At 42.9% G+C, this 12,857-nt stretch overlaps 1 protein-coding gene across 1 annotated transcript in view; it reads left to right on the top strand.

The window, feature by feature from the left end:
* The window catches only part of prdm5 (PR domain containing 5), a 516,233-nt gene that overhangs the window by 16,570 nt on the left and 486,806 nt on the right, over positions 1-12,857 (top strand). The window contains exon 2 of the mRNA XM_069926793.1: positions 5,080-5,163. Coding sequence (XP_069782894.1) covers positions 5,080-5,163 — 84 coding nt within the window. The remainder of the gene's footprint in view (positions 1-5,079; positions 5,164-12,857) is intronic.

The following is a 12,857-nucleotide window of genomic DNA, read 5'->3' on the forward strand; positions in this document are numbered from 1 at the left end:
CAAACAGTCAAAGGATGGATATGAATTGGGTGCAAACAAGTGGGATTAGTTTAAATTGATATTGTGGCTGCCATCGTCATGAAGGACTGAAGGGTCTGTCCTTGTGCTATGTTCTATTTCCCAACTAAAATATATGGTGATCAATTCTCATCTAACAATGTATTTTGAAGGTCTGGAATTGGGCATGGAAACTTGTAGCTTACGTACTTTGTTTGGCACATCATTTAACAAAGTTACTTGCTAATTTATCAGAGAGCTCGACATATTGTTTGACTCCACCGTTCCTTTTCTTGTATTCTTTCTGTTTTTCATTTACCTTGGGTGCAAGGATTGTGAAGGTGCAAATGCACTTTCGGACTTTGGCAACGTGGCTACAAAATCAAGAAGAGCTCAAGTTAGTGTGCCTCATTGGTGGACGGAGCATTGGTTGGTGAATGGAGTGAAGTGTCTGAGAGCTGTCGTCTGGCTTCAGCCAGGTCGAGGTCATTGTGCCAGACCTCATTAGCACCACCCTTGACTGCGGGTTTGATGGCGAGATTGGGATAAGTGCATGGAGTGGGCGGCAAGGAGTTTTGAAGGGTTGAGTGAGGGGAGGGGTGGTCGAGATATTGATGTCTCGATGGCCATTGGAAAGATAAAGGCCCGGAGCAGGCAGAGAGCTGGAACAAGATGTTCAGAAGGTCTACAGAAGAAGGACACTGAGTGTGTTTTTAAGAGCGGATTATTGGGACGAATCATTGCCAACTCAAGGTACAAGGAGTTGGTTTTACAATACATCATACAACGTGATGCATGGCTAAGATTCCTGAGAACTTTAATATCTTCGGTGCAAATGTATCACATGTTTTCAAGCAAAGGATCAGTTGCTAGTACGTGGTTTGAAGCAACAGTATAACGCCAAGAAATACAGACATTTTAAAAAAAAAGGTGTGGTGAATCTGCAACAGGAGGAACATAGGAACAGGATTGTGCTCCTGTATTGTAACACCTCACACCTGGTTTACCATTCACCTCACACCTGGTTTACCATTCACCTCACACCTGGTTTACCATTCACCTCACACCTGGTTTACCATTCAAATAAAACATGGCTGATTTGTTATCAACAGTCCAAAACAAACTACAGAGTATTTTGTAATATATTTATGGTGACTAAGAAAGAGAATTTCAATTACTCTGAGTGGAATAAAGTCCTGAATTCCCTGCTTAGGGATCTTGTTCTACATTTAAGATTGCTCTTGCTTTGTGAACAAGTAAATATTCCATTGGATCATATTACCATTTTATGTTTGCAGAAGACTTTCAGTCTTTTATTTTCAAAGGAATAGAATCAACATTCTGATCTTCTACATTTAACTTTGATGTCCTGCATTACGTAAACAGGGACCATTTTGCATTGAATGAAAATCTTTTGAAAATGTTGTGGTAGATAAATGTAGAAAAAAAAGGATTAAAAAGTCAGTTGTAAAGTTATAATTCAAAGGCTTTCAACCTTTTTCTTCCCACTCACGAAACCACTTTAAGTAATCCCTATGCCATTGGTGCTCTGTGATCAGTAAGGAATTGCTTAAGGGTGGGAAGGGAAGGTTGAGAACCACTGCTCTTGACCCAATTATTACTGAAATATATTTGCTTGAGAAAAATTGTCATTGGCCCATTTCTTTTGGAGTAATGAAACCGTGCACATGACGAGTTAATGAGGCATGATTAAAACAGTGGTTTTCAACCTTTTTCTTTTCTTTCCACCCATCTTAAGCTATTCCTTGCTAATCACAGAGCACCAATGGCAGAGGAATTACTTAAAGTGGTATGTGGGTGGAAAGGAAAAGGTTGAAAACCACTGGTAGAATTGAATCCTCAAGGGTTAGCTTCATCAGTTAAAAAAAGGCACTCCTTGAACAGTGAATCCCTGCATCTTCCTGTCTCTGCAGCCTACCCTACCGATGGGCAAACGTGCATTCTTTTGTGGCTCTGCCATTATAACTGACGGAAATGTTAGACTTTGCGTTTCCTCGCATAAACGTGGGATGATGTCTGCTAAAATCATGATTCAGTAGTTTCCGATAAATTGGGGGAGGCAGTATAAAAGACAATCTGTTTGATATATTTAATAAGCTAATTGCTCCATTAATTCAGTATTATGATATAGCTTTAATTTAATTTGTAGTTGTTTTTGAATGTTCCATTCTATTTGAATAATTAATCATTTCATGGAGTTCCCATAGATACTGAATTGCTCGGATATGCTTTGATTTGTAAACTCTTTTGGTGATTTTGAATATCAATGTAGTATTTAACATGTATGTATAAATAACACTCTTGAATTCAATTTTCTGTTGATTTGGCCGATAAATGTTTGAAGTTATAATACCCTCTGCATCTCAAAGTTGTTAGTCAGAAGAATCAATATTACGCTTTAGTTTAACAATTTATTGGTAGAAGTATGTGTGAGTAAATAGAGTTCTATAAACACAGAGCAGTTTTATTATTTGCACTGTGCGTGCATTGCATGAATTATGTTGCAACTTCAAATGATCACCTCGGAATTCTGCTATCTGTGGGAGGAAGAAAATTGCTGACTGATTGATAAACTTTTCGAAATCTGTGCACGTGTGTTTGTTCTTGAGTTTTCCAGTCCAGTTGCTGATTGTCTCCAGCAGCCATTCCCAACTTTTTTTCCCGGCTATGCTCCCTCCCCTCCCCCCCCCCCCACCACCCACCCTTGACACCTCCCACCAGGACTGCTACATTTGTGCACCCCTTTCCCTGTGAAGCAGTCAAGTTTTGATTTCTTCCGTACTTCTCTCCTACAGACCATGTTAAATAAAAACTAAAGAAAAATTGTTCTTGCGAGGTGCAAATAAAACAAGGCTTTTACTTAAATGAGCTGTGGCCCCTGGGCAGTGGGGTGGGGTGTGGTGGGGAGAGTCATTGGGAATGGCTGGTCTATGGGTATTTTTTTTCCCTTTTAGTCCTTGGAACATGTTTCCAGGATGATGTACAGCATGGGATATTTAATGAGCTACAGGTACTCCCCGACTTATGACTGTAATTGGGACCAAAGGATTGGTTGTATCTTGAAATGGACATAAGTTGGAATCCTCCCCCCCCCCCCCCCCCCGCATATGTGGAGTACTGAAGTCTTTAAAAACAAACCTTTTACTCAAACATTGTATATAACAAACTGTAACAGGGATACAGGGCATGCTAAAATGTGCGTACTTACTTTGTTAGTCGGCGTCCTGGGGTCCGTCGGGTGGGCGTGGCCATCCTGATTCTTGTGCGCATGCATGAGTCTTTGTTTGATGCACATGAGGTGGGTTCATGTATTGGGGTTCGGTATTGGCACATGCGCGAGAGTTAAGCGCCCTGACAATATTGGCTTTGCGCCCTTCACTCTCGCCAATACCGAACTCCAATACGCGAACACACCGCACTTGCCGACCGAAGACTAATGCATGCGCACGGGAATCAGGATGACTCTTCAAACTTGCAGAAACTTTGAAGCCCTCACGTATTTTCTCTTTGTCCTTTAAAATTGTGGAAACGGTGAAATGAGAAAATCTAACGGCAAGGGATGGGTTTTTCCTCTTCCATTTTCTAGCAGGCCTGCTGAAATGCCACTGCATGGTGGGCACTATATTGCGCATGTGCATTTTTGAAAAAAATTTGGTTGCTCGGGCAGATGTAAATTAAGTAGGTTGTAAGTCGAGAAGTAACTGTATTTGATTAAAGACATCATTGTTTGATTCTGAATAAGAAACTTCTCTTGGTTTCTTGTGTGTGTGTAGATGAGAACTAAAAATGCCACTATTGAACTTTTGGATTATAGCACAGGTAACATCAGACTTTCTTGCTTGATTTTTGAAATCAGTGTAGCATCTGTTAACAGCCGTGCTACCGAAATGAAGGACGTCTGCACAGCACGAGGTTGAAGCAGCAACAGAACTCGAGGAGACTGCCCACTTCCTGTGAGGGGCACACTGGCAGGAAGTGATGCCAGTGCATCACGGTGCCACTCTCCCCATCCAGTGGCACGCAGCATGGAAGCGGCTCTGTCCCTGGGGAATGCATGTCGCCAACCGTGGGCTTCTCCTCGGAAGGGAAAGGGGGGCCCACGCCATCTTGTGTTGGACGCCTGGGGGGGCGATTTGGCCCATCTAACCGCACGGTCGCCTGCCCCGCTATATCCGATTAATTTTTTTAAAATTCTGGCATCCTTTGATGGACCACATCAAAGAAGAAATAGGACTGGAGAAAGTAAAGGATTTTGGCAACAGATCCAACTACGTGCTATGGATCACAATAAGGGATACAGAAAATATAATTAGGGAAAAAGAGGAGGAGGCTTCTGAACTTCAATAATATTGGCTGGGTAAAATGCAGGTTTGCATACATGTTTCTCCGCAAGCTACAGTGAGTTTTAATTTTGATTTGTATCTACTTTCTATTTTAATATCTATAAAAATGGTTGAAGGCATGCTACAAATTGAACGCCAAACTAAAAGTGTGAATTCACTTGTGTTTTCCCCCCTTTATAAACCTTGCTTCATCTCCAGTAATTTATTGAAGCAGCTGTTTGCCATCTTTATAATTTTATTATTATTGGCTGATATCCCTTACTTCCTCAGGAGAATAGCTACACACAAGAAAAACAAATGATTAATTTTTCGTGTAATATTTTCAAAGGTTTGCCTTGACAGTAAAAAAAAAAATGCGCAAATAATATCTCAAACTTTGAGTGATACTCCAAAGAAATTGTAAAGCTGAGTAGATCTTCAGGCTGACTTTTGTCAGTGTGTTGTTCGTTTCAATAAGAGTTGTGTCTTGTCACAAAAAAAGTAATGACTTCCGTTTGTGAAATACTTGCAACTCATTGACTGTGGATGTTGTGATTTATAGTTGCTTATTAAAGATAATCAAAACAATATTAAGTTGTAATTTGAGTATCTGTTTTGCAAATTTGAAGCAGAATCCAAATGCAGGTTGTTGCAGATCTGATTTTCCTGTCTCTGGAGACGCCATCTATTATTGTGATTGGGAGGGTGGAAAGTAACTTCTCCTCTCTTTTGTTGGCAGGGTGAGAAGTTTGGCCCATTTGCTGGAGAGAAAAGATCGCCTCATGAACTGGATGAAAGCATGGATTCAAGGCTGATGTGGGAGGTAGTTGCTCTTGTTTCTACATCGAGTTGCATGTGGTAAATTAATCAAAGGGTTTGTCCCAGACCACAAAACTCTGACAGATATTGTTCCCTTTCCATTTAAAGTTAAAAAAAATCTTTATACTCTGCTGTTTCCCTTCCAACAAGGGGCACGTATCGAATCTCAGTTGTTGGGAAGCATTTGAAGAACACATCTGGTTCGCTGATCCTATGTGATGACAAATCAGACGTGTAATCTGTATGTCCCCACTTGCAAACCTCATTGAAATGATTGTAGAAAATGGTAACACAGTCCACCTGGGATGGAATGCTTTTCTAATGGGATTGTGTGTTTGCTGATTACTTGGGTCCCTGTGGCAATGTCTATCATCTTTGGTGGTCTTCAGGAAAGAAAAAATAAAACAAAGTATAGAAGGTTTCGCCCCGAAACACCTTTTAGGAAGGGGAGGATGAGATAAAGGAAGAAGCATTTGCAATTATCCTGTGAATTGTACAGGCAGTGGAAATTTAAAAAAAAATATGCTACCACACTTTTCTGTCCTAATGGCAACAAAATGAAAGTACAGTGAAATGAGACTGTTTACGTGACTGTGACCTTGACAATCTACTATTCACATTTAGACGATTTATTGCTGCTTTCTTAATAAGCTGTTCATTTTCTGAATGTAGCAATGTTTTTCTTCAATTAAGTAATTTGAACTCGTAAATGAAGATTGCCGGACTTTGTTTTTGCTTTTGAAATGGGGTAAAAATTGTGCACTGGTAGTGAATATTCTTGAGGCAAGTAAGGAAATCATTGGATTGCTGGAATCACAGGAGACTGCAGTTGGTGCAAAAAGGAACAAGCTCCAGAGGAATAGAGAGGGTCAAGCAGCATCTGTGAGGGGAGAGGAATGGTTGGCATTTTGGGTCAAGCTGTGTATTAGGATGAGAGTGTAGAGGGGAGATAGCCAAGGTAAAGAGATGAGGATCTGTTCACCATTCACATTCCACCCCCTGGGACAACCATCGCCATTCACTCATCTGTCCTGGAAACTACATTCACAATGTGGACTCGAGTAATGCCAAGATGGCAGTCCATTTTTTAATCTCTCTTTGTATGTTTCACCAGGCAATTGCTCCTTTTACATAGCCACTTCAAGGCGGGAATGCTGCACCTCTATTGCGCCACGCCTCCTGAGTAAAAGGTACAAACACAGATTGGGCAGGGGTGGGGGTGGGTCATTGTAGTCCCGCCTTTAAGCTAGCAGCAGAGGTAGTCACAGTGCTGAATTGACGTCTGTGTAAAAAGGGTGATCCGACAGCCCGGGACCATTTTGATGACGTATTTATGTGTGTGATCTACTAGTGAGGAATGTAAACATTTAAAAGCAACATGCAGCAGGTAACGGTTACGATCTCTGCTAATTGAGGAAGACAAAGAGGTCTGGGAGCTCCTTACCCTCCGAGCAGAGGACAGAATAAGGCAACATATAGCTGGGATGGTAAAGGATGGCCCAATATTAGAAAGGCTGGTGCAACACCTTAGAGACTGTGGCTTTGCTCGTGACAAGGAGCAGGTGACAAGCAAAATGAAGAGCCTACAAAAGAAAAATCATCAGGTAAACAACTATAATAGGAGGAGCGGTATAGGGCTTTTGACTGGCCATATTTCAATCTGTGCTATTCCACCTGGGGCACAAGCCACTCTGCAAACCCGGCTGCTCTTCTGAGCGACGTGGAGGATCCAGCTTCCTTGGAGACCGTTCCAGCTGCGTCTCCCTCCTACAGCAGCGGTGCTGATGCCGGAGACCCTAGTGCCCTGGACACAGAGGCCAGCAATAAAAATGGTGAATCTGCGCCTTATGATCAACCAGGTAAAAACTTTTTCTTTGTGATTAATATTTTTTTTCATTTGTTTTTGTGAGTATGCTTGCCCATTAAAGAGCCGTCTCATTAATGTTGCTTGTGTTCTACTCTTCTCTTGGCAGAAACCAACCAAAGCCCAGGTGGTGACGAAAGGAAGTCAAGGATTTGTTGCTACGAATGGGACGTGAGGATGCGGAGAGTGATCGTCTTCGATCAGAAGTGCAGCGGGCCCACGAAGAGCAGTTGAGGAGAGAGGCATAGGAGGTGAAGATGGCAGGATGGGAGGCCGATAGACAGGAGCAGGCAGAGCAAATGAATGGGATCGGCAGCTTGCTTAGAGATATTCAGGGTGAGGTGCAAAATCAGGCTTCATGATTGCATTCATGAAAGATCCCGTTCCACTGTACCACGTTCTTGCACCCCAGAGGCAGTATTATTCACTCATCAGAATGACAGCCTCCACCACATGGACGAGACATGATTAATTTCATCCACCTCCTTCCTCGGGCTGCTGGAGTGATTTAACAGTTGTCCACACTGTGTTGTGCTTTTCTACTGTTACAAGCCTAGGGGACACCAAAATCCTGCAGCAATAGATATTCACCAAGACAAATGGTTACATAAACAAAAGTTGCTTTTAATTATCTTTAAACATGAAAACAGAATCACACTTTAACTTATCACTACTGACTTAACCTAACTTAATCCCCTTCTAATTCTAAGCGCACGTGTGTGTAATGTCTGTGTAAGTTCAGAAAAGTTCTTTGGTTCACAGTCCAATCTCACTTCCCATTCTTCTAAGTTCACTGGTCGCAGGCAATTCTTATACTCTGCACAGAATTTAACATTTATAAAGTTTACCAGACTTTGGTGCTTGAAAGGTAAATGGTTACTACTCAGGAAGGTTCTTGTCGGTTTTCAGAGAGATTCGTCGTATGCTGGACACCCACAACTGATTCCTTTTTTTAATCAGCCACTTCAGTGTTGCCAAAGAAACTTTCCCCCTCAGGGTTTTCCAGATGACAACCTCGTTCTTTCAGGTCACCACTGAGTTTCTTTTTGTTTCTCTTATTTCAAATGAAACATTAGGCAACCAGTTGTCTCTTCTTGCATGAACCACAAGGGCTTTGACCAGGCTGAACTAAGCACTCACAACCCGTCTTCCAAATGGGCTTTTCCACAAGCTTGTCAGCTTCCTGCTGCTGACTGTAAAACTATAGAACTGATCTCTGTATCTCTCTCTCTCTCTTTCTATCTCTCTCAGAGAGAAAGCCTGTTTGACTCTCTCTGCTTGCAAAACTAGATAATGCTCTTAGAACAGCAAGTTTCCCTCTAGACACAATCTGCGACTCTGACAAGCTCCTTTATCTGTTGCCTTTTTTTAAACAATCCATTAGCACTCCCCAAAGCTTTTGCAAAGACTGTTGGCCCCGACATATCTAGCATGAGCAGAGATCCAGTATTTTAAATAAGATCTAGTTTAAAGTGCTTGTATGCGGCCTACACCTACAAACCTTCCCCTAATTTATCTCCCAAAATCATATCTATATTCTGTCACACTACTTTGGCACATGGTCATTGGTGTTTGTTCCTTTGCAGAATTGTAAATAGTTATACATTGATTTCCCCCTTATTATTATTTACACTACAATTCTCTGATAAGTGCAATTTACATTTACTAAAAGGTGTTAATAGTTTGCTTGAATCACCGACTAAAGGGACATAATTGCTTCACGGGTCGCCTGCTGACTGTGGCATGTGCACCCAGATAAGCAACTCAATCTGTGGCTCACCGAGTTCGGGTAGCTCAGTGTTCCACTTAGGCAAGAAGAGTTCCCTGCTGATTTCTTATATATTGTGTAGAACACAACGGGCAACGAAAACGTCTGATGCCAAAATGGTACAAATATCAAGTCACTCGGCAAGGCACCTCCAGCCCCATTTGAGGCATCTGAAAGCATTTTCTACGACCACCCTTGCTGAGCTCCAACAGTGCCATTGATCAACGGTGTGGTGGTTAGTGACCTCTGCCATCAGCCGCTTCTTGAGGCGGTTAAGCGGGGATTTCCACTCCGTTTGTGGGCAGACGTACTTTGTGCAACTTCTGAGATCACAAACAATCAGTTCACTAATATTTTCCAGTGGCTGTTTTACAATAAAAGGATTGAACCTGACCCTTGGACTTGTCATGTTTTATTTCAAGTAATCTCAGTCAGCCTTTCCTTCACTTTAAACAAATAAATAAATAAATGGTCAGATTAATAAATAAATAAATAGATAGACATTTCCCTCTGATTGTATCCTGTATGGTTACAGGTGACATAAACATGATTAATTGATCTACACATACATGACTGTACAGTCACGTATATGGACTTATTTCACGTGGGAAGAGGTCCCCGTCTTTCTGTAGATGGTCGAGTTGGTGAAAACCCGAGCATCGTACATGTAACCAAGCCAACCCACATAAGCATCTGTGAAGCTGGAACAACAAAAAGACTGTGTATAGGTCGACATATGAAACACATTAATTGTTAAAGACAAATGATTGTAACTCAGGCCATGCTCCTTACCAACAGTTGTGGTCAACAGCAGTTTAGAACAATGGAGTGCCACCCTTTCCGATTGTAGTAGGCTGGTGTGTTGTCACGGAGGGCGATGAAGGGAGTATATGTGCCATCCCTGGTATCAGCACACATTGGATACCCCCATTCTGCAAATCCGTCCGTTGTCTCCTGACGACGTGCATCACTTGGCAGGTCAGAAAAAGGGCCTTCATGCTCCAGTAACTTGGCGTATACACACACACACACACACACACACACACACACACACACACACACACACACACACTGACACCAAATATACAACTGATGGATCGATATACACGTGGGCAGCATACCATCACAGAGCAATGGCAAGTCTAAGCCAAGGTTCTAAAGGCTGTCGCCAGTTTGTTGTCTTGCGCCTCAGGTGTTGCTCAACGAATTCCAATACAAAAGTGTTCCGAGAAATACGGAAATGGCTCCACCACTCATCTTCATCAAAGTTGTGAGGACATTACACCAGAATATGGGCACCTGTGGTCTCTCTCTCCTCCACATTCTTCTATCCGAGACCAGTGCAAATTGACTCAGAAGAGTCTACAGTGTCTACGGTCTGTGTTCCTTTCTTCCTCAAGCAGCTCTCTGCTTCTCTTCAATTTCTCCTTCTATCTATTTCTGATTGCACAAACACATTGCTCGCATGAATCTGCCATTGTATGAATCAAAACTTTTAAGCAAATTTGCTTGCGTTTGAAGGGTGGTATAAATGTTCACGGCTAGCATAAACACATCAAGTTCAACCACCATTATTGTGTAGAAAGCAACGTCTGACCTGTATGTTGTACGTCACTCTGGATGCCGATGCTGTTGTGTTACATGTCTCGCCTCTTTTGATCCTGGAACACCAGCTTGCCGCGTAAAATGACACACTGGTTCAGCATTATGCTGATGTGGTTCAGTTCAGTGCCAACAAGCAAGGACAGCTTAATGACGGGTCTTCTTCATGGTAGTTTTGCGGGATTTCTGTATAAAAAGAGTGAATGTCTCGCAAATCCATCTTTCCCCTTGACCACATGGAGCCATCTGTCTATCTTTTTCCTCCTCACCTGGTTCTTCCTATTGACCAGCAGATTCCTACCTCATCCCTCTCCCTGACCTCCTAATACTGGGTATCTTCCCTTTAGGCTTGATGCTGGGTTTCAAAACATTGACAATCTCCCTCCTTCACAGATGCTGCCTGACCCACTGAGTTTCTCCAGCAGTTTGTTTTTGTTCATTCGAATACCGTCAGGCTGTTCTGAAATTATGGAGTGAAACACTGAAGTCTGCAGATGCTGTGATTGTAGTAAAATACACAGAGTAAATGCTGAAGGAGCTCATATGGTCTCAAAGCATCTATAGGAGCTAAAGATATATTACCAACATTTCAGGCCTGAGCCCTTCTTCAAGGTATAAGCAAAAAGTGAACAGGCATCTCAATAAAGACTGCGAGAGAAAGGGGGAAGAATGGGAGTTGAAGAAGTCCCGTCCAACAGTTGGATATGATAATAGGAAAGGTGAGAATTGATTTTGTATCTGTGAAAGGAGACAAAGGGAAAAGGGAAGAAAGACAGAAAGCAACAGATAAAGGGGTATGCAGATTGGGGGAGGGGGGCGTTAACGGAAACTGGAGAAGTTGACGTTAATGCCATCCATTAGGAGGGTGCCCAGATAGAAGATGAGATCTTGTTCCTCTCATTTGCACGTGGTCTCATTCTGGCAGACATGTTGACAAGGGAATGGGGCAAGGAATGAAGTGGGTGGCCACGCTATTGCAACGGACAGAGCCAAGGTGCTCAACGAAGCCATCTTCCAGTCTTTCTTATGTAGAGGAGACCACAACAGGAATACTGAATGCAGTAGATGATCCCTGCAGATTCACAAGTGAAATGTTGCTTCACTTGGATGGACTATTTAGGGCCCTGAATGGGGGAGGAGGGGGAAGGAGGAGGAGATGTTGATGCAAGTGAAGTATCTCCTGCAGTCGCACGGGTGCCAAGGGGATGAATGGTGGGGAGGGAGGAGTGGACGAGTGAGTCAAAGAGGGAGCGGTCCCTGCAGAAGGCAGAGTGGGGAGGGAGGGGAATATGTGTCTGGTGGCAAAAATTGTGGTGCGGAGGCTGGTGGGGGTGGTAGTTGAGGGCAAGAGGAATCCTGTCCTTGTTGCGCATGGGGACGGAGGTGCCAGATATGTGGGTAATTGAGGATATCTGGGTGAGGGCCAAGTTGATGGTGGTAAAGGGAAAGTCACATTGTTTGAAGAGGAAGGATGATCTGGCATGGAAGACCGCATCCTGGGAACAAGTGAGATGAAGGAATTGAGAGAAAAGGATGAAATCCTTACAGGGAACAGGATGGGAAAAGGTGTTGTCGAGGTAGCCATGTGAGTTGGCTGATTTGTAGATTTTAGATTTATTGTCATGACATCACATACAACCCTGAGATACCCCCTTCTACAGGTGTAGCAGAACCATCGTCAATTGATAGTGCAAAAAAACCTGCTCACAGCGTACATGGAAACAAACTGACTGTGCAACACAGCGAACAAAAAAGAAAATCAATAAAGTAAGGGTCCTTAAATATGTCTCTAATTAAGTTTGCTGTTGAGGAGTCTGATGGTGGATGGGTAGTCTGGTGGTTCGAGTCTCGTGGCACCTGTCCTTCTTTCCAGATTGCAGCAGCGAGAACAGAGCGACTGCAGGGTGGTGCGGATGCTTGATGTTTGCTGCTGCCCTCCGACGGCAGCGTTCCTTGTAGATGTACTTAATAGTGGGGAGGGTTTTTCCTGTGATATCTTGGGTTGTGTCCACTATCTTTTGGAAGGCTTTATGCTCAAGGGAATTGATGTCACCTTAAAAGACCGTGATGTAGCCGGTCAGCACACTTTCCACCATACCTCTAGAAATTTGCCAGGGTTTCTGGTGTCATACCAAACCTCCACAAACTCCTGAGGATGTAGAGGTGCTGACGTGCTTTTTTCATGATGCCATTAGTGTGTTGGGTCCAGGAAAGATCCTGTGAGATAGTAATTCCCATGAACTTAAATTTTCTCACCCTCTCCACTTCTGAACCCCCAATGATCACTGGATTGTAAACCTCTGGGCTTCCTTTCCTGAAGTCAACAATCAGCTCCTTAGTTTTGGTGACATTGAGTGCGAGGTTGTTGTTGGGGCACCATTCAGCCACGTTTTCAATCTCCCTCCTATTTGCTGACATCCCCATCCTTTATACAACCCACTACTGTGGTATCATCGGCAAATTT

This window comes from Narcine bancroftii, chromosome 3 (assembly GCF_036971445.1).
Source record: "Narcine bancroftii isolate sNarBan1 chromosome 3, sNarBan1.hap1, whole genome shotgun sequence".
NCBI lineage: Eukaryota > Metazoa > Chordata > Chondrichthyes > Torpediniformes > Narcinidae > Narcine > Narcine bancroftii.